Below are 26,883 nucleotides of genomic sequence, written 5' to 3'. Positions count from 1 at the left end.
AGCCCTTCAGCAATATGAAGACCAGGGATGGGAGGGCAAAAACAATGATAATGTTTTTAGTAAAGTTTATATAGTTTAATACATTTAATATACTATGTATCAGAGTGTTGTACAACACAATTTGTCTTGGAATATAATCTAATATTGTGTTCCTTCTATCCCTGTTCTTCCTTTCTCCCTGTTTCATCATCCTTGCTATTCTGCCTTCCTGTCTTCCTCTGCCTTCTCCTGATCCTCTTTCTCTCTGTCTCTCATTGTCCCCTATCCCTGCAGAGGTGCCACTCTTCAGTCCATCTGTGATCTCTGAGAAGATCTTGCTGCGACTACTGAAGCATCCAGATGTCATCCTGGAGCTCAAATTCAATGAGGATAACAAGAAGTCATCACAGCACTACCTGTATCAGAAGAACAAACCAGTTGACTACTTCATCCTCATCTTACAGGTACTGCTGGCCAATCAGCTGCAGTGGACTGAGGGATTAAACCAGTCAGCATTCTCAGCAGTGTTTCCATAAATGCTGCATAGGAAGTATCCTGAAGAAGTGTATTGGAAGAACTGTGTGTGGGTAAAAGAGCTTGCAGGACATAATCTAGCTGTGTTGGCAGGGCTGTGAGGGCAGGGGCAGGAGGGTCTTGGTATTTTTTATTCATTTATTATTTATATACCACTTATAGCCTAAGTGATTTACATTCAGGTACTCAAGCATTTTTCCCTATCTGTCCCGGTGGGCTCATATTCTACCTAATGTACCTGGGGCAATGGGGTTTAAGTAACAAGGAATAGCATGGGATTTGAACCCACAACCTCAGGGTTCTGAGGCTGTAATTCAAACCACTCCACCACATACTCCCCCACAGTACTGGAATAGTGAGAGAGAGGACATTATGTTTATGTTTTATTAACATTTGATATACCGCTTAAGCCAGGGGTGTCCAATGTCGGTCCTCGAGGGCCGCAATCCAGTCGGGTTTTCAGGATTTCCCCAATGAATATGCATGAGATCTATTAGCATACAATGAAAGAAGTGCATGCAAATAGACCTCATGTATATTCATTAGGGAAATCCTGAAAATCCGACTGGACTGCGGCCCTCGAGGACCGACATTGGACACCCCTGGCTTAAGCATATTACAGATCTAAGCGGTTTACAGTAAAATACAGATAAATTAGGAAAGGAATTCCACTAGAGATAGGAAAGCTAGAGATAAGATAAAGAGATAGGATATAGATAATAATATAGAATATAGAATGTGCACGCCCCCCCAAAAAAAATAAACCCCGACAAAACAACCAAATCTGATCACTGCCTGTACCAAAAGGCAGAAAAGTAACATACATAAAAAGGAGACGGTATGATATTTATACAATGTACGGTAAGCGAAATTACTGGGGGGGGGCAGGAAAGATTGGCAGAGGATCATATTTTCAGAATAGCAAGGGTCTTTGAGAGGCAGGACTGTGGTACAGTGGTTGAGCTGTGTATCGGTCTCAGAATAACAGGAGGTGCTGCAGGATAGGAGTGGAGTATACTGGCAGAGTTTTGGAATAGCAGAGAGAGGTGCAGGGCCAAGAGAGAGGTGTTGTGATAGAGTGAAGGGGTTTTTGAATTGAACCAGCTGGAAGCAGAGCTTGGGATCTCTGTTCTGCCTGCGCAGCAGTGAATGGCCCTCGTAGATTCACAGTTTCATGTAAGCTGTTACAATTTTCCCACAATGCCGGGAGTGATGCCACCCTTCAAGCCCATTCCCTTGGATGGAAAAAGCTGAGTTATGTCTGTGTGTGTGTACATTTTTCTTAGTTATCTGACACTTATTCCCTTTCTTAGCCTATCCAGGAGTTTAGGTGCTTGAAGGGAGCTGGTATTGAGGGAGGAGCAGAAATTGATGAGAAATGAAGCTGGCAGTGAATCCCAGAGAGGAATGTTAGTGCTGTTCCCATCAGTGAATCATTGATACACACTGATTTTGTTTTGTCTGATGTGTTAGTTTATACATGGGGGGGAAAAAATCCTCTATCAACCTTTTCGCCATTTGTATGATCTCCTTTCTTTCTGTCAGTACACTTTCGCTTCTGCACACCTGTGTCTGGAATTCCATACTGACAACTATTTTGGGGAGAAGAAACATTCTGGGATGCTGTGTGTGGTCACAAGGATCCTTTTCATTGGTTTATACCTGTTGGCTAAGATTAAATGCAGCATCAAACATGTGGTTTTGTGCTTAGTTGAGGATGGTCCTTTTTTGGCCTTTGGCTGAGATTGAATGCTGCTACAAAGGGGTGATTTCTTGATGTAATAATGACTGTTGCCAAGAGAGGAAAATTTAACTTCATGCTAAAAATGTATCAGTAAACAGAAATTTTGGAAATTAATTGAATGATAGCAGTGGGTTCTAAAATTTCCCTGGAGAGGAGAGATTGCAATCTAACAGCTTCTTTCCCTCCCCTCTCGCATTGCTTTACATTGTTTCCTCTTTAGTTTGGTGTGGAGTGTGTGTGTTTGTGTTTGTGTGGTAAAGGAAGCCTCCGTGGCTGTGGAACTTGGAACAACCGCTCTGTAGCAACAGCGTTTGCCCTCCAGTGGTGCTTCCTCTGTGCCAGCCAAGCCCCAGATTAGGTTGGAGACTGGTGGGATGGGCTTGAAAAAAAAAAAAAGGAAGGTGCAAAGTAGCCCCAGGGGCATTTTGGTGCACTTGCTGCCATCCCAAAAATTTGAAGCTTGAGTCTGCTGTCTCACCTGCCCCTTGTTATACCTGTTATGTAGTAAGACTCTGTGTATGTATTGGGGTGGGGGGTGGGGCTTGCACTACCGGAGGCCATGTTGTGCCTGTTCTGTGCTGTACATTTGTACGTATGTTTGTGTCAGGGGAAGTGAAGGAATGATGGGGATAGGAACTGGCACTGTTAATGCTTTACCACACAGAACAAACAAAAAATTCTTTATGGCTGGATATTTTGGGGTCTTCAGTTTCACTGCCTTAAAGTTGCAGTTTCGTAGATTTGGGGGGCTTCGTTTTATCTGCTTTTGTAGTACTGTGCTAGAGTTCCTGAGAAAATGTGATTCTCATGTTGATGTAGAGACAAGCATTTCTTTTCCTGAGGTAGTATTTTTCTTGCAGGGAAAAGTAGAAGTTGAAGCTGGGAACGAAAACATGAAGTTTGAGACGGGTCCTTTCTCATACTATGGTGTGCTGGCACTGAGCACCACTCCCCCAAATACAGGTAAAATTTGAACGTAAGGTGTGCTGTTCAGAGAAACTTATTGCTACAATAGCTCCCCCGTAATCGAGTGACTGTACTAAAGGGTGCTTCTGCCTGATTGGCCTTTGGTGACTAGGGCCTGAGAAACTGCAAGTGTATTTCTCCTCTCCCACCTTGTATGTATACGCATATATATATATATATATATATATATATATAAAAAGTGCATACGTAAGTAAGTAAGGTATATAACAGCATATGTAAGTAAGTAAGGTATATAACATACGTAAGGTATATAAGCATATGTACGTAAGTAAGTAAAGTATATAACAGTAATAGAGCTTTTGTTTCCACTATGAGGTAGCACCAGCATAATCATTAGGCCGACTAGATGGTCGTGGGGGGTGGGGGGGAAACAGCAGCTGTAGTTACAGCCAGATGAAAACAATAGATCCTGAGAACCACACAGAATCAAAGAATAGTAACTACTGTATATACTCGAATACAAGCTGAGATTTTTGGGCCAAAAAATGGGGGTCTTGGCTTATATTCGGGTCAGTGCCCACCCACCCCCTCCCAGACTTGTTGCAGGCCTCCATCGGGCTTGCCATATGACCTGATGGGGTGAACCGGGGTAAGAGGGATCCCTCCCATCTCCTGTCTCGGCCAACTCTGACAATTATTTTTACCTCCCTCCCCGCCTCCCTCTGCTTACCTTTTTGAATCCCTGGTGGCCCAGTGGTGTACTGGGCTGGAGCGAACTTTCTGCACTGCTGCCCCACACTGAGCCCCTTCCTGAATGGCCACCTTGTGGCCCAGCGGTGTACTGGGCATGAGCGAGCTTTTGTGCTCCTGCCTGGCGCTGAACAGCTCATTGAATGGCTGCCGCGAGTTCTTGTGGGACTCATGAGAACTCGTGGCAGCCATTTAGGGAGTGGCTCAGCACCAGGCAGGAGCGCGGAAAGCTAGCTCATGCCCAGTACACTGCTGGGCTGTGAGAACTCAAAGTGGCCATTCAGGGAAGAGCTCAGCGCAAGGCAGGAGTGTGGGAAGCTCACTTCTCTACACCACTGGACCACCAGGGATTCAAAAAGGTACGAAGGGGGAGACGGGAGGGAGGTAAAAAAATTGTCAGAGTTGGCTGGAACAGGAGATGGGAGGTTGGGACAGGAGATGGGATGGATCTCTCCTGTCCTGGCCCACCAGGTCATACGGCAGGCCCAGTGGAGGCTTGCAGGACATCGGAAGAGAGGAGGGACAGGGTACAGGGCAGGGAGATGGGACAGAGTTCAGAGCCAGGGATGGAGGGGGGACAGGGTGGAGAGCCGTGGAGGCCCCCTGTCCCCCGCTCTCTACTCTGTCCCCGCTGACCCCCGCTGGGTGCAGAACCTGGCAGGGAGTGAGGGGGCTTGGTGCAGAGCCTGGCAGGGAGTGAGGGAGGAGGGCAGGGTACAGATCCTGGTAGGGCACATGAATATTCACCCCCCTCCCAGTTTATATTCGAGTCAACCTTTTTCCCTCCTTTGGGGGGGGAGGTACCTGGTCTTATACCTTGCATTAACTTATATTTGATTATATACGATATATATATATTTACTTCCTGGAAGAGTAGGTAATTTTTAAATAAATTTTGAATTTTTAAAAATAATTGTTGGCTTTTGAAAAAGGTTTTATAATTATTTCCCAAAATATTGCAAATAGGAGAACACTTAGATAAATTATTCCTAAATCTGAGTAGAGACCTGACTGGATCTGCTAGTACATTCTACTCATTGCTCCATTTTTTATTTTCAAATAATTCATTTAATATGGTAATGGCTCTCTCTCTCTCTCTCTCTATATATATATATATATATATATATATATATATATACACACACACACACACATGAAGCCATGTTTAATATTTTAAAAAAATATGATGTCCAGTTATGCATTTTTACAGGATCATTTTGGGATGATCATAATTGCCAGAGGCATGAAAATTGAGGGTTAGGATGCAGTGACTTTCTGAGGGAAGAGTTGGGTCTTACTGTTGCTGGGATCACTCAGCTAGAACCAGCCTCCTGTGTATCATCTGCATTAGAGAATGACACGGAGATGGGTTCCTGCAACAAATCTGTGGGGATGGAAAAATTGCAGCCAGTTTACAGCAGGAATAGGAGTAAAACATTTTATTGCCCCGCGGGAGTGATAAAAAACTTTATTCCTGTGTTAAAAAAATTTGCGCCTGGGTTGCAATCTCTTGCCCAGCGCCTCTTTTACCTTCAGGAGCCTCAGCCATGCCACAGAGAAGAATCTTCATAATCTTTTGTAAGTTACATCAAGAAAGCACTCAGCAGAAGGAAGGCCTCTGAAGATTATTTTCCATAGCATGGCTGAGGCTCCTGAAGGTAAAATAGGCGCTGGGTGAGAAGGGGAGCTGGAGGGGAAAGCATAGAGATGCTGCTGTATCCACATGGGGGACTACTAGACTTGCAGAGTAGGAGGGGGGATTCTACTTCTATGGCTGTGGGGGAAGGTGCTGGCTGGTTAACTGTTTCCAGGGAAAGGAAAGAGAGGTGCTGGACCTGGTATGGGGATTGGGAGAAGGGAGATAGGGGCTTGAGCTGGAGGGAAGAGACAAAGAGGGTGCTATACTTGAAAGGGGGGTGACTGGAGCTAAAAGGAATGGAGAGGTGCAGGACCCATTGGAGGGAGTAGGTGGGCTGGAGCTGGAGGGAAGGGAAGGGGCAGAGGAGCTGGACCTGTAGAGGGGGTGATTGGAGCTGGAGGGAATGAAGAGAGGTGCTGGACTCATGTGGGGAGGGAAGGGAGAGAGGTGCTGGACCTGCAGAGGGGGTGACTGGAGTTGGAGGGAAGGGAGAGAGAGGTGTTGGATCTGCAGGGGGGGGTGACTGGAACTGGAGGGAAGAGATAAAGGTGCTGGACCCATGTGTGGGGATTGGAGCTGGAGAGAAGAAAGAGAAGTGCTGGACCCATATGGGAGAACTGGAGCTGGAGAAAAGAGAGAGGTGCTGGACCCATGTGGAGGGGGGAGCTGGAAAGAAGAGAGAGGGAAGGTAAGGGAAAGAGAGATACTGAACCAAGGGGATGAAGGAAGAGGAAGTGGAAATACTGAAGAAAGTGAAGGTAGGAGGAAAGAGAGGGCAAGAGACATATTTTGGTGTAAGGGAGTAAGAGAGGGGAGAAGCTGGACATAATGAGATATACGAAAAAGGGGAAATGGTGGGCATGGATGGGAGCATAGGGACAGGGACACAGAGGGGAATGTTGCATGAGGGTGGTAAATGGACACATTGCCAGGCATGGGAGGGAAGATGGCTAGACATGAGGGAGAATAGGAACACAGAAGGGAAATGATGGACTTGGGGTGGCATAGGGACACAGAGGAGTGATGCTGGACACAAGGGAAGGGGATGGGGACATAGAATGGTGATGATGATGAAGACAGGGAGATGAGCAGAGGGGAAATACTAGAAAGGAAAGTATAGGAGACAGAGAAGGGCAGTGCTTAACATGGAGAAAAATACATGCATATACAGAGATGGAAGATGGATTGTGAGCTTGGAGAAAGAAGAAATGTCAAATGGGTAGGAAACCCTGGCGAGTGAGTTGAGAAGACAGAAGGAAACAAAAACCAGAGCCTGAGACAAACATGATTTGAAAAATTGAATGACCAGGCAGCAAAATATTGAAAAAAACTTTTATTTTTTATTTTGTGATTAGAATATATCAGATTTGAAATGTGTATCCTGCCAGAGCTGGTGTTAGATATAGCTGGGGACCACAAAACCCACTACCAGGCCATGCCTTCTTCAACTTCTAGCAGACTTAGGACTGTTTGTGGCCAGGAGGCAGTTGCCCTAGTTACATTCCCCTAACACTATCCCTGGCATGTGTGATCTTTATATTTTGCACAGCATAGGAGGAAATGGATCTTTCTTTGGTGTTGTATTACATGGAAGGTGTGACTTTTGGGGATTTTGTTTTAATTTATGTTTATCATTTTTTGTCAGCTATAATGGATTTGGCGTGTGTGTGACCGAGGTAGTCTGTTAACATGAATTTTAATGTAGTATTTTGTAATAATGTGGGTTGTTCAGTTGTCTCGATAGTGGAGGGGATATTTGTGAGGATGAGGGGAGACAGGGGCTTTGCAGCCAATCCTTGTTCTATGTTTGTGATTTATAAAATGACATTTGTAGAACTATTTGAGGCTTGTGCAAATGGGATCAGACAGAGTTTGTTTAGATTGTAAACTCATGAGTTTACAATTTCCTTTGTGATTCTGTACAGCACTGTTTACATCTGGTAGTGCTCTAGAAATAATAGTAGTAGTTGTGGAGTCAGGGACAGACTTTGTCCCCGTGTCATTCTCTAGTCTCCATGTGCCTGAAGCCTTTCAGCTCTTATGCATTATTCAGCATATACCTGGGAAAAATTCAGGAAGCATTTATCTCTGTGCTGCTAAAGTGACACACCAGGACAGTTTTCCAAAGCTGTTTACTTCTATGAATGGTTACTGGATGGAAAGCAGCAATTAATCCAAGCAGAGATCAACGCTCCCTCTAAGGATTGGTCAGGTGCTTGCGGATTTCTCATGTGAGCTACAAGTTCTAATAAAATTTTTTGTGTGAGCAACAAGTTCTAAAAACCAACAATTTTCCAGATTTGTGAGTATTTTTGTGAGCGACCCTGTAAAATCTGTGTTTCAATGCTCCAGAACATATGAGCGATTGCTCATGTGCTCAGCTTAGAGGGAACATAGCCTGGGATCAAACAGCTTGGCTCTACTCTTGATCTTTGCTATGGATAATTTGTGATTTTTTTTCTTTTCCTGTATCTATTTATTTTGTAGATTTTATGTCAACCGCTATATCACTTCTCTCTAGATCACTAACTATTCTCTGTACTCTTTTAAATCTCTAATCTAATAAAGCTATATGGTGCCTATTTACATATTGCAATATGTAAATAGGCACCATAAAGCTTAAGATTTATCAACCGCTATATCAGACATACCTAATAGCAGTATATCAAACTGGAACTAAATTGTAAACTTACCCAGTTAAAAAGGCTGTTTGAACATTGTGAATATGTGAACAATTGTGAATATGTGAACATATGTGAATAAAAGAATGTGCATTGTTCTAATTTTATATTTGTGTTCAGTATGTATTCTGGAGTGGAGTTAGGCCGAAGGAGGCAACAAGGTGTATTGCTGTGTATTTTCTCAAATTAGGCATGGTTTTTGCCAGGAAAAAAGCAGGTACAAACCTCTGCAGTTGTATTTTCAAATGGAAAATATGCTTTAGAGTTTCTCTTTGAGAACTGGTACCAGCACAAAGGGCTCCTTTTACTAAGCTGTGATAGTGTTTTTAGCGTGCACAGAATTTTAGCATGCACTAAACCTGCGCTACGTGACTAGAACTAATGCCAGCATCTAGCGCGCGTGCTAAAACCGCTATCACAGCTTAGTAAAAGGAGCCCAAATTGTTTTAAAAGATTTCCTATAAATTGTTTACAATTTTTACTTCTTTTTTTATGTGTGTGGTGTATATGTGTTTAATAAATGTGCAGCTGAGCTGAGATTAGTACCGTATTTTCGCGGATATAACGCGCACACGGGTATAGCGCGCAGAAACCACAATATTATGTATAAAAACTTTTGTATACCGCGCTCACGGGTATAACGCGCATGCTGCCCGACTGTCCTTTCGCCCGCCCCGACTCTCCTCTGGCCACCCCGACTCTCCTTTCGCCCGCCCCGACTCTCCTCTGGCCACCCCGACTCTCCTTTCGCCCTCCCCGACTCTCCGTGCGCTGTCCCGACTCTCCGTTTCCCCGCCCTGCCCTGCCCCCTCCCCGGCAGGACCACTCGCACCCCCACCCCGAAGGACCGCCGACTCCCCGACAATATCGGGCCAGAAGGGAGCCCAAACCCTCCTGGCCACGGCGACCCCCTACCCCCCCCCCGCCTGACGCCCGATTCACCCCCCCCCCCAAGCAGGACCGCTCGCACCCCCACCCCGAACGACCGCTCGCACACGCTCCCACCCGCACCCGCGATCGGAGCAAGAGGGAGCCCAAGCCCTCTTGCCCGGCCGACTCCCCGACAATATCGGGCCAGGAGGGAGCCCAAACCCTCCTGGCCACGGCGACCCCCTACCCCCACCCCGCACTACATTACGGGCAGGAGGGATCCCAGGCCCTCCTGCCCTCGACGCAAACCCCCCTCCCTCCCTCCCTCCAACGACCGCCCCCCCCAAGAACCTTCGACCGCCCCCCCAGCCGACCCGCGACCCCCCTGGCCGACCCCCACGACACCCCCACCCCCCTTCCCCGTACCTTTGCTAGTTGGCCGGACAGACGGGAGCCAAACCCGCCTGTCCGGCAGGCAGCCAACGACGGAATGAGGCCGGATTGGCCCATCCGTCCCAAAGCTCCGCCTACTGGTGGGGCCTAAGGCGCGTGGGCCAATCAGAATAGGCCCTGGAGCCTTAGGTCCCACCTGGGGGCGCGGCCTGAGGCACATGGTCAGGTTGGGCCCATGTGCCTCAGGCCACACCCCCAGGTGGGACCTAAGGCTCCAGGGCCTATTCTGATTGGCCCACGCGCCTTAGGCCCCACCAGTAGGCGGAGCTTTGGGACGGATGGGCCAATCCGGCCTCATTCCGTCGTTGGCTGCCTGCCGGACAGGCGGGTTTGGCTCCCGTCTGTCCGGCCAACTAGCAAAGGTACGGGGAAGGGGGGTGGGGGTGTCGTGGGGGTCGGCCAGGGGGGTCGCGGGTCGGCTGGGGGGGCGGTCGGAGGTTCTTGGGGGGGGCGGTCGTTGGAGGGAGGGAGGGGGGTTTGCGTCGAGGGCAGGAGGGCCTGGGATCCCTCCTGCCCGTAATGTAGTGCGGGGTGGGGGTAGGGGGTCGCCGTGGCCAGGAGGGTTTGGGCTCCCTCCTGGCCCGATATTGTCGGGGAGTCGGCCGGGCAAGAGGGCTTGGGCTCCCTCTTGCTCCGATCGCGGGTGCGGGTGGGAGCGCGTACGAGCGGTCGTTCGGGGTGGGGGTGCGAGCGGTCCTGCTGGGGGGGGTGAATCGGGCGTCGGGCGGGGTGGGAACTATGTAGAAAAACTTTTGTATACCGCGCTCACGCGTATAACGCGCGAGGGGTATGCGCGGTAGGTAAAAACGCGTATAACGCGCGCGTTATATCCGCGAAAATACGGTACTCTTTTTTTCCCTTTGTGTTCTGGTCAGTAATTCTGTGCTCTCTGAGGTTAGCTTTTAAGGAACCAGGTGCATTTTACTTAGGTATAAACAGTTAAGCCATCTATTTCCTCTATATATACACACATTTTATATTTGTGATATACAGAGATGATAACAGTAAAATATAACTACAAAGTACACAGAAGGCAATAAACAAACATATTTTGATATTATAGCTGCTTCTTCTTCTGTTTCTCCCCAGGATTATACAGCATTTTTCCAGTCTTGCCTTTTCTTTGGTAAGCTTTTTGCTGTTTTGGTATTAATGTGTTTGGGTATGGCAAATTTGCTATATAATGTGGATGAGTGTTTTACAGTGTTCTGTGTTATATCACAGTTGTAGCAGAAGAAGTTTGTGTTGCTGTTACTGAGGTGACGACAGAATCTGAATATTCTTTTCTTTTTGTCCGGATAGTAGTTAGGTAGCATCCTAGTTCTTCTCTCATTGGCTGTTGGCAAGTTTTCTGTGAATATAGAGAGTGTTATAGATGTGGAGTTGCAGGATTTCTGTTTGGTTAACTCCAAATTATACAGAATGAGATAGAAACATGATGGCAGATAAAGGCCAAATGGCCCATCTAGTCTGCCCATCTGCAGTAACCATTATCTCTTTCTCTCTCCGAGAGATCCCACGTGCCTATCCCAGGCCCTTTTGAATTCAGACACAGTCTCTGTCTCCACCCCCTCTTCTGGGAGACTGTTCCATGCATCTACCACCCTTTCTGTAAAAAAGTATTTCCTTAAATTACTCCTATGCCCTCTCATTGCAGAGTTTCCTTTGAAATGAAAGAGACTCGACTCATGCGCATTTACATTACATAGGTATTTAAACATCTCTATCATATCTCCCCTCTCCCGCCTTTCCTCCAAAGTATACAGATTGAGATCTTTAAGTCTGTCCCCATACGTCTTATGATGACGACCACGTACTATTTTAGTAGCCTTTCTCTGGACCGTCTCCATCCTTTCCATATCTTTTTGAAGGTGCAGCCTCCAGAATTCTACACAATATTCTAAATGAGGTCTCACCAAAGTCTTATACAGGGGCATCAATACCTCCTTTTTCCTACTAGCCATACCTCTCCCTATGCAACATAGCATCATTCTAGCTTTCGCTGTCACCTTTTCAACCTGTTTGGCCACCTTAAGATCATCACAAACAATCACACCCAAGTCCTGCTCTTCTATCTTGCACATAAGCTCTTCACTCCCTAATCTGTACTGTCTCCTTGGGTTTTTGCAGCCCAAATGCATTTCTTAGCATTAAATTTTAGCTATCAAATTTCAGACCATTCTTCAATCTTCGCCAGGTCTTTCTTCATGTTATTCACACCATCCGGCGTGTCTACTCTATTGCAGATTTTTGTATCATCTGCAAAGAGGCAAATCTTATCCGACAACCCTTCAGCATATCGTTTATAAAAATGTTAAAAAGAACAGGCCCAAGAAGAGAACCTTGAGTTGGGAATGACATGGTGGTTGTTACCCTTGGCTAGCTGTGGGTAACCCGCCAAAACGGTGTAAAAAAATGGTCACCATGAGTACAGGGACAAGGCCATTCACTGCCCTGTGGAGTGGTGAATGGTCTTGTCTCCGCAGTTAAGGGAGTGAGCATGCGAGGTAAATGGGCATGTTGTCCAGCAGCCCCTTGCTGTCCATCTGGGCATCTCCCTTCCCCTTATCTTCCCGGCAATTTCTACAAGGCTATGCATTCTATTGCAGCCGGAGCTTTGAAATTGCGTCACGTGTGGCTGCTAGAAAGGTCTCTGACGCAACCAGGAACAGGAAGTTGTGTCAGAGGAGACCTTTCCAGCAGCCACACGCAACGCGACTTCAAGGCTCCGGCTGCAATAGAATGCATATCCTTGTAGAAATCGTCATGAAGGGAAGGGTGGGAGGGATATGCACGGCCGGCTGGTGGAAGGTTGCTGCTGGACCGCGCGAAGGGTGCTGGGGGTGGAGAGGAGAAGACGCTGAAGCAGCCTGAAGGGAACTGGGGAAGAGAGAGAGGGAAGAAGACGCTAGGAAAGAGGCTAGATTAAGAATATTTGTCTTGCTATCACTAGGTATCATTCTCCCCTTTTGACTCTTCCCTATCAGTCTCCCCTGCCTTTTTTCCCTACCTCCCCAGTTTCCTTCCCCAATCTCAACCACTTTGGTTAACTCCTTCTACTTAAAGAACAATCTTCTTCTCTCTAGGTTTGCGGTGATGCGGACCAAGGTCGCGGGGATGGGACGGTGATGGAGACCGAGTTCGCGGGAACAGGACGATGACAGGGACCAAGCCCATAGGGACGGGATGGGTGTGAGCTTGCGGGGACGAGGCAGCGGCGAGGACAAATTTTTTCCCTGTGTCATTGTCTACCTTGAGGCACACCACTGGTAATATCCCTTTCCTCAGAGTGATCTCCATTGATCACTACCCTCTGTCGTCTTCCACTCAACCAGTTCTTGACCCAGCCCGTCACTTTGGGACCAATCCCGAGGGCACTCAGTTTATTTATTAGACATCTGTGTGGAACACTGTCAAAGGCTTTGCTAAAATCTAAATACACCACATCTAGCTCACATCCTCTATCCAATTCTCTGGTCACCTAGTCAAAGAAATTGATGTGACAAGACCTACCTCTAATGAATCCATGTTGCCTTCGGTCCTGTAATACACAGGATTCCAGAAACTTGACCATTCTCTGTTTTAAAAGTGTTTCCATTAATTTGCTTACCACAGAAGTCAGACTTTCTGGCCAGTAATTCCCTACTTCTTCCTTACTTCCACTTTTGTGGAGCGGTACCACATCCGCCCTTTGTCAGTCCTCCGGTGCCACTCCTGGCTCTAGAGATTCGTTGACAAGGTCAGTCAGCGGAGCTACCAGATCTTCCCTAAGTCCTTCAGTACCCTAGGATTTACACCTTCCGGCCCCATTCCTTTGTCTACCTTTATTTTAGCTAGCTCCTCACAAACACAACCCTCTGAAAATCGATCAGGGTCTATTACTCCTCCATCCCTATTCATGTTTGTCTTCTGTGGTCCCGCTCCCAGATCTTCAGCCGTGAACACAGAACAGAAATATCTGTTAAGCAATTCGGCCTTTTCTTTATCAGCTTCTACATATTCCTCCCCTTCACCTTTGAGTCTCACAATGCCACTTTTGCACTTCTTCCTATCACTAATATATCTAAAAAATGTCTTGTCTCCCCGTTTTACTGTGTCAGCTATTTTTTCTTCCATTTGCATCTTTGCTTTCCTGACTACAAGACCAGTCTATCTTAACTTTTCCAGATATTTTTGCCTGTCTTCCTCTTTCTACGATCTTTTGTAGTTTATGAAATCTAACCTTTTATTCCTTACCTTCTCAGCTACTACTTTTGAGATCTCACTTTCATTTAAGAGGACTGGTTGAATGATGCTATCCAATTATTCTGAAAATAGTTTTACTAGAGGATTGATGGGTTGCTTTATTGTGGTTTTTCTTGTACTGTCTTTATAGCCATTTTAAAACTCCAAGTTGCAGAATGCTGTGCTTATATAATTGGTGGTAGGCTCTACATCTCCATTTATTAGGGTAAAAAGGAGAAAGAGCAAAGGAGGTGACTGGAGGGTGGAGTAAGAAAGCATACAGGTCAGAGATAGAGCAGTAAGCATAACAATGTGTTCTTCAAGTCCCTACATTTCACATCTCAAGTCCTCTACCACTTGTTCCTAGGAGGAATGCATTTCTGTATCAAACTCTGACCGGGGACTTGGTTAAGAGCAGCTGATCTAGGGGGATTAAAAATAACCACCACAAGATGGTGCAAGAACCTGAGAAAATGAGATTAAGAAAGAGCTTGAATCAAACCTGATCTAGCAATGCAAAATGGTAAAATGAGGGCTAAGCACTTCCAGAATTTCTATAATTAGATCAAATCTGAAGATTTCACACAAGATCAAGCACAGACCCAGGAAGAAACTATCTGCTGGAAAAAGTAGTCCAAAATCTTAATCCCATTACACTCCCCTGTAACAATATATTATGAATCAAAGAAAATTTCCAGATACTTAACCTAAAAACAAAACCAAGTGAACTGGATTGGGTATTAAACCAAATGCTCCAGGACAGCTGGGAACAACTCCAGGATGCACTAGCAAAATGTAGCCCTATTCTACTTTCTAACCATTCCTTGTGGAATGGTTAGAGAAGTTATAAATAGGGAAATACCATTAGCCCAATCACAGAGAGATTCATTTCAATGGTAACATTAGCCAACTGTTCAATTATGTCTTCCACATAAAAGTACTAGAATTCCTACTGAACGGTATCTTCCATCTTTGAGTAAAAATGGAATGGTAGCCGTGTTAGTCCACTTTTAAAAGTAATATATAGAAATAGAACAAAGCAAAGAAATAAGGTGATACCTTTTATTGGACTAACTTAATGCATTTTTTTAATTATCTTGATCAGAAACAAGAAAATGTGGACAAATATCAGTATATATAAATGAAACATAAAAGAAATCCAATGAGTCTCACAAGGGTGGACAAGGTGAGAAAGAGAGCTATGGATGGGTGATAAGACAGTGACAAAGCAGTATCATTTTATGGTTTGTAATGCCATAAAAAAACAAGATCTTTGAAATCAAAATCATTTTGACAGGACTTAACAAAATTTTTTGACAGGACTTAACAAAAATCTTGGTTTTCTATGGTATTACAAACCATAAAATTATACTGTATTGTCACCGTTTTATCACCCATCCATCTCTTTCTTTTTTTTATTATTATTTATTTATCATTTTATTACATCCCATTTTACAAAGATGTTAAAGGAAATACCCATCCATCTCTTTCTATCTCTCACCCATCCAGTCCTGCCTGTTCTCACTTTACCCACCCCTTCCCTCTTCCTGTGAGACTGCCAGTGGAATGCTTTTATGTTTCACTTATATATACTGATATTTGTCAACATTTGCTTATTTCTGATCTGAAGGAGGTTACAAAATAAATGATAGCAGATAAAGACCTGAATGGTCCATCTAGTCTGCCTGCTAGCTACGTGCTCGTAAATTCACAATTAAATTAAATGTTCTTTTTCTTTGATATTTCTGGGCCACAGACCATAAAGTCTGCCCGGTACTGTCCTTAGGTTCTAACTACTGGAGTTGTAAATGAAAATCACTCCAGTCTATCCAAACAATCTCGTCTTTGTAGGATATAGACCAGGGGTGTCAAAGTCCCTCCTCGAGGGCCGCAGTCCAGTTGGGTTTTCAGGATTTCCCCAATGAATATGCATGAGATCTATTTGCATGCACTGCTTTCATTGTATGCCAATAGATCTCATGCATATTCATTGGGGAAATCCTGAAAACCCAACTAGATTGCGGCCCTCAAAGAGGGACTTTGACACCCCTGATATACACCATAAAAGTCTGCTGAGCACCATCTTCATGTTCCAAATTACTGGAGTTTCCATGCAAGTCTGCACAGTACTGACCTTAGTTGTTCAATTTGAAAGCTAATCAAAAAACAAATTTAAGTTAGTCTAATTAAAAAAAGTATCACCTTGTTTCCTTTGTTTTATTTCTATATATTACCTACTGAACAGTAAAATCCTGCACAGAAGTCAGATTAGGTTCCTCACCAAGCATCCAGCAATTGACCACCTCTTTACCTGTAGACACAGTTAACAAATATGAAAAAAAACCCAAAAAAAACAACACACATCCTCAGGAGAATATCTGCAAATCTTCATGTTTTAAAAAAGGTCCGATTCCATCTTTAACTGCTGCAAACTAGAACAAGGATTAAAATTTAATATAGCATTAAATCCATATACTTTTCCATCATTTGTAAAGGTAAAAATAACCTGCAAAGTGAGACAGGAATAAAGCCCAAGCCCTTCCCTCTTCAATATCCACATCAATTATATATCTCCCCACAATACTGAACATAAGAGGAGCTATACTGGGTCAGACCAATGGTTCATTTAGCCCAGTACAGTATTCTGCTTCCACAGTGGCTAATCCAGGTCAAAAGTTCCTAGCACAAACCCAAATAATAGCAACATTCTATGGAGAGATCCTCAGCACCCGCACTGCCCTGAGCAAATTTTTCCTGTATGCAGACATCAGGTCATTCATACCAGGATTTTCAAAAACCCGCGTTAAAAAGCAACATTCTGCTACCGCAGCCGTTTTGATACCGAATCTAAAAACCCGAGACATTCTTAAAACAATCACGCATGCAAATAAGATCAGTGGATAGCAGCAAAGATTTCCTACATTTTAATGTGCTCATCACTGATGGGCGCATGCGCAGAAAAACGCTGGAAACCCCCTTCAAAAACAAAACCACACTCTCCTGCTGCACTACTGGACGAATGGAAGGGAGAGGACGGGAGAAAAAAGGTTGACTTTTTTCAATCGCACATAAAACATGCCTTTCTCTCCAAAAAACTACTATAATTCAGGTAAATCTTGTAATTTGTTTTTTAATGTAAAATTTGATCAAGACCCACAGCCAGAAACACACAAGGCAAGGGTATCATGCACGCACTCAAGAAGAAACGTTGGCTTTTAACAAGCGTGCATGAAACATGCCTGTCTCTCCCAAAAGCTCAAAAGAAGAGTGATTTTACTACCCTCCACTAAAAATATCTAGCTACATTTTTTTTTTTCATTAGCCACAGTCAAAACACAAGTGTTGACACTGTAATGGCACCCCCGGACCAGTCACTGCTTTTTGTCGCCAAAAGCCAATGCCACTCTTCGAAAATGCCTCAGCGATTTTTAAGAATCATTCGGAGGGTTAATTTCAATGTTAAAGAGCACATTTGCATGCCATTGTCGGAGACTGCTAGAAACCTTGCTAAAGGCAGAGATAATCCATTTTGATAATCCGCCACTAAATTTAAATTTATTTTGGGAGATTTGTTTGTCTTTTTCTAGAAAAGCTTAAGTGCTGCCTCTTCCGGGTTTACCTGTGTGGTCTGTGAGTAGCGATAGGTCATTCATAGGTTTAGAATCTCTTGCAGACCTTCTGGTCTAAGGGACTGAGGGCAAGATTCTCAAAACTTTAACGCCATCGCTAAACTGTTTTCCGGCGGTTTAGCCTGCATGCATTTTAGTGGCGGATTATCAAAATGGATTATCTCTGCCTTTAGCAAGGTTTCTAGCAGTCTCCGACAATGGCATGCAAATGTGCTCTTTAACATTGAAATTAACCCTCCGAATGATTCTTAAAAATCGCTGAGGCATTTTCGAAGAGTGGCATTGGCTTTTGGCGACAAAAAGCAGTGACTGGTCCGGGGGTGCCATTACAGTGTCAACACTTGTGTTTTGACTGTGGCTAATGAAAAAAAAAAATGTAGCTAGATATTTTTAGTGGAGGACTTGAGATGTGAAATGTAGGGACTTGAAGAACACATTGTTATGCTTACTGCTCTATCTCTGACCTGTATGCTTTCTTACTCCACCCTCCAGTCACCTCCTTTGCTCTTTCTCCTTTTTCTTCTCTCTGTTCCTCCCTGTTTACCAAACATAAGCATTCAAAACTTTCCCCACTTAACTGTCCTGTTTTTACTCTCTCACTTAACTGTTTTCTGGTCACTTGGTTGATTAGGTGGTTAAACAGTAAGACTAAGCTCACAAACAGCAATGAGACTCTCCCTTGAACAAACTCATGATGCTATAAAAAGACCTGGATAGCAGCGATCTCGGTGGCTGGGCCGAGTCTACGGAATGCAATGAAGGGTTCATTGAGGTTGTGTTCTGAATTTAGATCCTTTAAAAAAATTTTAAGAACCCATCTATTTGTTAGAGCTTTCATAAGGACTAAAGTTGATCTTTTATATGATTTTCAATTGTGTGTTGATGTTCGAATTTGTACATTTTTAAGTATGTCTTTTTACATTATGTATGTGAACTTGTAATCCACCTAGTTGATAGGTGGACTAGAAATTTTTAAAATAAATAAATAGTTCAACTGAAGCATTACTAGTTTATTAAATTGTGAGGTTGACAGGACAATTGAGTAGTGACTTGGTATGTGACATGTTAAAGTTGAGATCATTGGTTGGTGATTAAATAGTTAAATTGTTGGGTGCTTTAACAGTTAAATTTGTAGCTTTAAATAGAATTGAATGTTCATTGGAGGCTAAACCTTTTCATATTGATGATTGTTTAGTAGAACAGATTGATTGATTGAGTTGATGTGTCTTGCCTTAAGCACCATGGTGGAAAGGAGAGTAATAAATCACAATAAATTGATATTTTTTCAGTAAAATGGTGGAAAGCTGGGCAGACTGGATGGACCACGCAATTCTTTATCTGCCTCTCATTTACTATGCTACTATGGTAAACATTGAGGTTAATTATTGGATTTCTGATTTTTATTTATTTAAACTTGGCAACTGCTTTTATCCCAGGACAAGCAGGCATGATATTCTCACATGTGGGTGACGTCATCTACGGAGCCCCGATGCGGAAGCATTTTCAAGCAAACTTGATTGAAGATTTAAGTTTGCTCTGCTGCTCCACGCATGCGTGCCTTCCTGCTCCACTAGGGGGTGCATCCCCTCGTGGTCTCCAGTTCAAAATTTTCCGCTGAGCCTAGAAGTCGTGTTTTTTCAGGCTCTGCCCCAACTGCCTTCTAGCACCGCGATTTTTCTTGTTTTTCATCGTTTAAGTTGCTGTGCGCGAAATTTTTTCGTCTTCAACTTGATTCCTGCTTCGTTTGACCGACCCGGAGGCTTCCGGGTCCCCGTGGCCGCGTGGCTACTCGAGCCGCGGCCACTTTCGATTCTATGTCCCGGCCTTTGACCGGCTTTAAAAAGTGCACCCGGTGCGAGCGGCTTCTTTCCATCACAGACCCGCATCGCCAGTGCATCCTCTGCCTGGGGGCCGCTCATCCAACCGACTCCTGCCCCCAGTGCGCTACTTTCCAGAACCGGGCCCTCCGTCGAAGGAAAGCCCGCATGGCGGATCTTTTCGCCCCAGACCAACCCTCTACCTCGGCCTCGAGGTCGGCCCCGGCCTCGGCCCCGGCCTTGACCTCGGCCCCGAATACCTCGGCATCGCCTCGAGACTCGACTCCGAAGTCCTCGGGACAACAGAAAGCCTCGGCTCCGGGTAAGTCCCCTCTTCCCTCTTCAGGTTCTGTACCAGCGAAGAAACCAACCTCGGGGACAATGGCGACGCAAGGCGGAAGTCCCATGCTTACAGCCCCGACGAAGCCCTCCAAGCCTTCGGGCCGTGCCTCCACCACACGGGAATACTCTGATACGAGGTCGCCCTCGGTGGAGTGCACTGAGGCAGGGGACATGCCTTCGATGCTGTCCGTGCCCGTCTTCCAGGACTTACTCCGAGCAATGATCTCGTTGGAGCTGTCCGCTGCAATGGCCCATCTACAACCGGCCTCTGCCTCGACCTCGACCCCGCATGTGCCAGACCAGCCTGAGCCTCGCGTCGAGCCACCTTGGGGAAAAGTGCGCAAACTTCCCTCCTCGGACTCCTCGCCGAGACACCCGAGGCGCTCTCCCTCTACAGACCGCCACAGGGCAAAACGACGGGCTAAACCAACAGAAACCTCGAACCGCCGTACCTCTAAGAAGGCCCGGGGTTCCCCCACTCTACGAGGCCGTTCACCTACACCTCGTACGGGACCGCTGAGAGTGGCAGAGTTATCACTCTCCAACCCACGCATCCTCCGAACTCCCCCTCGGACCGGGGCTCCGATCCGAGGCTTCGGGCTTTCACCAAGGGAGTCCGGGTCGAGGTCACCGACTCGTCATCGATCGGTACCCCGAACCCCGGCATCGTCTCCGAGGGGCTCCTCGAGACGTCGGAGATCCACGACCCCGGAACACTTACACAGTACTTCCCCGGTCTCGGAGCTTGGATCGGAGCAGGAACCTCGCTACTCGAGGGAAGCCTCCCCTTCCTACTCCACCCGACGGAGGTCTCGTTCACCGACCCCACACGGGGCCTCGGGAACATCCCGACCATCCTTCTCACGCTTTGTCCAGGACATGGGCCACGATTTGAATTTAGACCTCCAGTCCGACTCCAGATACTTTAAAGAGTACCTAGCGGAACTGGATATGCCATCACTACCCAGAGAGTCCCTTCGCTTACCGCCTAACCCGATACTCCAATAGGCTCTCTTCAGGAACCTGGAGACCACCTATATGGTCACAGCCGTGCCCTCCAAAATGGAGGCCAAGTACCGTACAGTACCCTTTCCGGGATTTGAACAACCACAGCTCTCCCACCAGTCGCTGCTAGTAGAATCCTCCTTAAAAAAGGCTCACCCCTCCCGGGTCTCAGCGGTGGTTCCCCCAGGCCGAGAAGGCCGAACCCTGGACAAGTTCGGCAGGAGACTATATCAAAATGCGATGATGGCCTCTAGGGTGCAAAGCTACACTTTCACCTTCACATCCTACCTCAAACACCTCATTGGACTACTGAGAGCCTTTGAGACTGACCTACCGGCCTCCCACCAAGGAGCGTTTAGCCTGCTTTTGGAATCCCTCTCCAACTTACGCCTCCATCTATTCCACGCGGCCTACGATGGTTTTGAACTCTCCTCCAGAGAAGCAGCTTTTGCTATCGCCATGCGCCGACTAGCTTGGCTACGCCTGGTCAACATGGACCCAAACTTACAGGACCGGTTGGCTAACCTCCCCTGCGTGGGAAAAGAACTGTTCGATGACACTATTGAGGCGGCTACAAAACGCCTCTCCGAACACGAACGCTCGTTTGCCTCCCTCGTCCGGCAAAAGCCTAAACCACCCGCGTCTAGGCCTTATAGGGCCCCTCCGCGCCGCTACCCACAAAAATCCACTCCTGCCTTCTCGCACCCTCCACCCAGGCGCTCGCAAGCCCACCATCGTGCTCTGCCCAAGTCCCAACCGCCTGCGACTACCAAACCATCCCCGTCCTTTTGACGGGATATGCGGAAGGGGGCGGGCCCCCTCTGCCATAGTCCCAGGCCTCCTTCCCATCGGGGGTCGCCTCAAACCTTTTACCCTCGCTGGGAACAAGTCACGTCGGACGCATGGGTCCTTGGCGTGATCTCATCAGGATACTCTCTCAACTTTCGGGCCATTCCTCCCGACAACCCCCCAAGGAATTGCCCTCCCAACTGGACGCAGCTACCCCTACTCCTCTCCGAAGCTCGAGACCTGCTTCGCCTGAGAGCAGTGGAGGAGGTTCCCCCCGGCCAACGGGGGAAGGGCTTTTACTCCCGTTACTTCCTGGTACCAAAAAAAACGGGAGACCTACGCCCAATATTAGACTTGAGACGCCTCAACAAATTTCTGGTACGGGAAAAATTTCGGATGCTTTCCCTACCGACTCTCTACCCCCTGATCGACGAGGGCGACTGGCTCTGCTCCCTCGATCTGAAGGAGGCGTACACACATGTCCCAGTGCACCCCGCTCACCGCAAGTTCTTGCATTTTCAGGTAGGGGACTGGCACCTACAATACCGTGTCCTTCCCTTCGGCCTAGCATCGTCACCTCGGGTCTTCACCAAGTGCCTCGTGGTGGTCGCAGCAACCTTACGCTCCCAGGGCCTCCAAGTATTCCCCTACCTGGACGACTGGCTGATCAAAGCCCCGTCCAGGGAAGCGGTTATCTCAGCGACCCAACAGACTATTACCTACCTACAAAGTCTGGGGTTCGAGATAAACTTCCCAAAATCCCAACTACACCCCTCCCAGTCCCTACAGTTCATCGGGGCCACGCTGGACACGGTTCGCCTTCGTTCCTTCCTCCCCCCTCCGCGTCTAGAGGCGTTAGTAAGTCTGAGTCGAAGGATTTCCCTGCTGACCTCGGTATCAGCTCGGCAGATGATGACTCTTCTGGGCCACATGGCCTCCACCGTCCATGTCACACCCTTCGCCCGCCTCCATCTGAGAATTCCTCAATGGATCCTGGCCTCTCAATGGCGTCAAGACCGGGACCCGATCGACCGCCCCGTGACAGTGACGCCTTCCTTGCAACAATCGCTCCGCTGGTGGGCCGACTCTTCAAATCTTTCCAAAGGTTTGTTCTTCCTCACCCCACCCCACAGCAAGGTACTCACCACGGACTCGTCGGAGTACGCTTGGGGAGCCCATCTGGACGGCCTACGCACTCAAGGGATGTGGTCAGCAGAGGACCGTCGCTGCCACATCAACGTGCTAGAGCTTCGGGCCATCTATCTCGCAGCTGTAGCTTTTCAACCTCTGCTCCACGACCAAGTGGTTCTCATCCGAACCGACAACCAGGTAGCAATGTACTACGTAAACAAACAAGGGGGAACAGGGTCTTGGTCCCTTTGTCGGGAAGCCCTGCGCCTCTGGAAATGGGCAATCTCCAACAACACCTTCCTTCGAGCGGTGTACATACAAGGAGAACAAAACTGTCTGGCGGACAGACTCAGCCGCCTCCTCCAGCCACACGAGTGGTCACTGCACTCTCAGATCCTACGACAAGTGTTCGAAAAGTGGGGGACGCCTCAAATAGATCTATTCGCATCCCCCCACAACCACAAGCTGCCTCTCTTCTGCTCCCGGATGTACTCCCCGGACCGGCTCGAGGCCGATGCCTTCCTCCTCGACTGGGAGGGAAGGTTTCTGTACACATTCCCGCCGTTTCCGCTGATCCTGCGGACGCTGGTCCACCTGAAAACGGTGCAAGCCACCCTGATCCTGATTGCTTCTCGCTGGCCACGCCAGCCTTGGTTTTTCCTTCTACTTCAACTCAGTGTCAGAGATCCACTACCTCTGCCTCGGTTTCCCTCTCTACTATCACAGGGTCAGGGTTCGCTGTTACATCCCAATCTTCAATCTCTTCATCTGAATGCTTGGTTTCTTTCCCCCTGACTTCTCTCCCCGTGTCTCAATCAGTCAAGGAGATACTGGAGGCCTCTAGAAAGACCTCGATGAGAACCTGCTACTCCCAAAAGTGGACCAGATTCTCAGCCTGGTGCTCCTCTCATAGCCAGGACCCGGTATCGATTCCCGTCCCCCTGGTCCTTGACTATTTACTTCAATTATCTCACTCTGGCCTAAAGACCAACTCCATTCGGGTACACCTCAGTGCGATTGCGGCCTTTCATCAGCCCCTGGAAGGGAAAGCCCTCTCGCTCCATCCCTTAGTCTCTCGCTTCATGAAGGGTCTTCTGAATGTCCACCCTCCTCTCAAACCTCCTCCGGTGGTTTGGGACCTTAACGTGGTTCTGGCTCAACTAATGAAACCCCCATTTGAGCCCCTAGACAATTGCCATCCAAAATTCCTCACTTGGAAGGTGATTTTCCTGCTTGCGCTCACTTCCGCTCGGCGGGTTAGTGAGCTACAGGCTCTGGTAGCGGACCCACCCTTCACTGTATTCCATCATGACAAGGTGGTACTCCGCACTCATCCAAAGTTCTTGCCTAAAGTAGTGTCTGATTTCCATCTCAATCAGTCCATTGTCTTACCTGTGTTTTTCCCCAAGCCCCACTCTCACCCCAGAGAGGTGGCGCTCCACACTCTTGACTGCAAGAGAGCGTTGGCCTTTTACCTCCAACGCACTCAACCACACCGGAAAGTCCCTCAATTGTTTTTGTCCTTTGACCCAAACCGGCTAGGTCATCCAGTTTCCAAGCGCACCTTGTCCAACTGGTTGGCCGATTGCATCTCCTTTTGCTACGCTCAGGCTGGTCTCGCGCTGCATGGTCGAGTAACGGGACACAAGGTCCGAGCGATGGCAGCCTCCGTTGCATTCCTTAGGTCCACACCTATTGAGGAAATCTGCAAGGCTGCCACGTGGTCTTCGGTTCATACTTTCACCTCCCACTACTGTCTGGACTCACTGTCCAGGAACGATGGCCGGTTCGGCCAATCGGTTTTGCAAAATCTATTTGCTTAAATTGCCAACTTCCCTCCACCCTTTTTCAGTTAGCTTGGAGGTCACCCACATGTGAGAATATCATGCCTGCTTGTCCTGGGATAAAGCACAGTTACTTACCGTAACAAGTGTTATCCAGGGACAGCAGGCATATATTCTCACAACCCGCCCACCTCCCCGAGGTTGGCTTCTTGGCTAGTTAAGTGAACTGGAGACCACGAGGGGATGCACCCCCTAGTGGAGCAGGAAGGCACGCATGCGTGGAGCAGCAGAGCAAACTTAAATCTTCAATCAAGTTTGCTTGAAAATGCTTCCGCATCGGGGCTCCGTAGATGACGTCACCCACATGTGAGAATATATGCCTGCTGTCCCTGGATAACACCTGTTACGGTAAGTAACTGTGCTTTATCCCTAGGATGATTCACATACATTGTATAAAAATACACACATGTCATTAACCTAAAAACACACACACACATACACATGTGTGCAAAAGTCTTGAATAAGCAGCTCTAAGTGCAATTTTTCATACAATCGTACATTATGTATTTGTGTTTACTCTTTCGAATGGAACTAATTTTATACATTGGATATGCATGCATTCATATTGTCTTTTGCTTAGCAAATAGTAAAGTTAAGCAGAATTGGATCCTGCAACAAAAGTGGATCCGATTTCAGGTAATCAGTTACATAATTTGGACTTCAAATTCATCTCACTTCAGCTATTCAGGCAGTAGTTTCTTCACCTATAGTGGGTAGAACATGCCTGGAATATGGATTGAGGGGATGTAAAATTTAAATCAAGAAAAAGTTGTTGACAGAGGATGTATAGAGCCAAGTAGAACTCAAGTGGTCTTATGAGAAATGATAAAAGGTACTTTTCAGTGAAGAAAGCACTTTTTGCTTCTTTGAAGACCAGGCTTACACATATGTAAGGTGATTTCTAGGTGAAGAATGCAAACCAAAGTGTTTGTCAAACATCAATGGAAGATCATAGCTTAGAGCTGCATGACAGCAAGTGGGGTTGTGATATCTACAAATGTCAATGGGGTGGTAAATGCTAAGGAATACATTGAGTTATTGCAAAACTGCATGATTCTATCAGCAGAGAAACATTTTCCAGCTGACTAAAAATTCCAGGACAACAATGCCCCATGCCATCGAGCAAAAGCAGTTGTTGACTGGAAATAATCCAAGATCTCTACCCTCAGTTGGCCAATGCAATCACCAGGCTTGAATCCTTTGATACTGTTGTGGCATGAAATAGCACTGGAAATACAGTAGGTCCAAGCAGCATCCTGCATGAAAAAGAGCTGGCAGGAGCACACATTGCAGCCTGGAACTAAGTGGTTGCCAGCCGCCATCTTTTAAAATTGGTTTGTTCAAAGCCAGGATGGTGCAAGGCCATCTGCAAGAGTAAAAGACTAACCTGCCAAATATTATCATCACTAACACCCCCCCCAAAGGGGCCATTTTCTTGCCACATGTATAAATAAAATTAAACACCTTTATTTTAATCATTTAGGGCCAGATTCAGGAAATAGGCACTGGGAAAAATCAGTGTTCAGCGCTATTCTAGAAAAGGCTCTCCATGATGAATACCCTTTATGTAGAAAAATGCCTAATTGGATTCCTCCGCCCGACTTTGGGCACGAGGACTTAGGCTAGCTGAAACCTTTTGAGAACACCCTTGCCCTTCTCATAGCCATGCCACATTTGAGGTTGAGCGCTATGGGATTTGGACACCCAGACTTATAGAATAGCACACAATCAAATGTGCGTGCAACTCTTAATTGGTGCCAGTTAATGTCAATAATTATTGATGTCCAGTTGATGTTAATTGACTCATTAATCAGGTTGTGCACATATGTCGGGATCATGGGTATGAATAATTGGGCGCCCTTTATAGACTTCAGGGGATATGATCACGGACACAGCATCTGAATAGCAGCTGAACCATGCTGAAATTGCAATATATAGATCAATACCTTTGTTTTATGCTGTTTTACATATATAATATGCATTTACTATGCAGTAGTATTACAGAATTATTATGCAGGAAGCCACAAAGAATAAATGCTAAATAAGCACAAATTTAAAAAATGGAAATGAAATGTATGCCAGTGATAATGAAGTTCCATATTGTAAACAACCTTTTCCAGACTTTTGCACACCACCATCCTAAGCAAAAGCTACAGCAACTATAGTTTGCTGTTGGCTTCTGATGTGGTGGTCACAGTTGTAACCAGGGAATCCGTTGGCTTGTTGGTTTCAAGCTTGAGACACAGATTTGTTAAAGACTAGAATTAATACCCTACATTTTATTTGAGAAGTTAGTTGGATTTGGTTAGATAAGAAGTGCACAACCCTGGTCTGTAAAGATGAGTAGTCAGGTCTGGTTTTCCAGGTAACCAAGCTATACAAATATAGTTCTTAAGCCTAGCGTATGCCATATTGTTTATTGAATACTCACTGTGGATATCTTGGAAACCCAGGCTTGTTTGTGGCCTTGGAGGATCACCAAAGATCAAAACATAGGATTAACCTATTTTAATTTTAAATCCAGG

General features: G+C 46.4%; 1 protein-coding gene across 4 annotated transcripts in view; it reads left to right on the top strand.

The window, feature by feature from the left end:
• The window catches only part of CNNM4 (cyclin and CBS domain divalent metal cation transport mediator 4), a 172,142-nt gene that overhangs the window by 99,256 nt on the left and 46,003 nt on the right, over positions 1–26,883 (top strand). For 2 of the 4 annotated variants that reach the window (XR_004539945.1, XM_033950078.1), the window contains exons 4-6: positions 274–443; positions 3,118–3,220; positions 10,667–10,703. Coding sequence is in view for 3 of the 4 variants with exons in the window: in XM_033950078.1 (XP_033805969.1) it covers positions 274–443; positions 3,118–3,220; positions 10,667–10,703 (310 nt within the window). In the remaining variant the exon portion in view is untranslated. The remainder of the gene's footprint in view (positions 1–273; positions 444–3,117; positions 3,221–10,666; positions 10,704–26,883) is intronic. The other 2 variants (XM_033950075.1, XM_033950076.1) reach the window with 1 other exon arrangement.

Source organism: Geotrypetes seraphini, chromosome 6 (genome assembly GCF_902459505.1).
Source record: "Geotrypetes seraphini chromosome 6, aGeoSer1.1, whole genome shotgun sequence".
NCBI lineage: Eukaryota > Metazoa > Chordata > Amphibia > Gymnophiona > Dermophiidae > Geotrypetes > Geotrypetes seraphini.
Note: the sequence above shows the minus strand (reverse complement) of the source record. Positions and strands in the feature narration are given on the sequence as shown.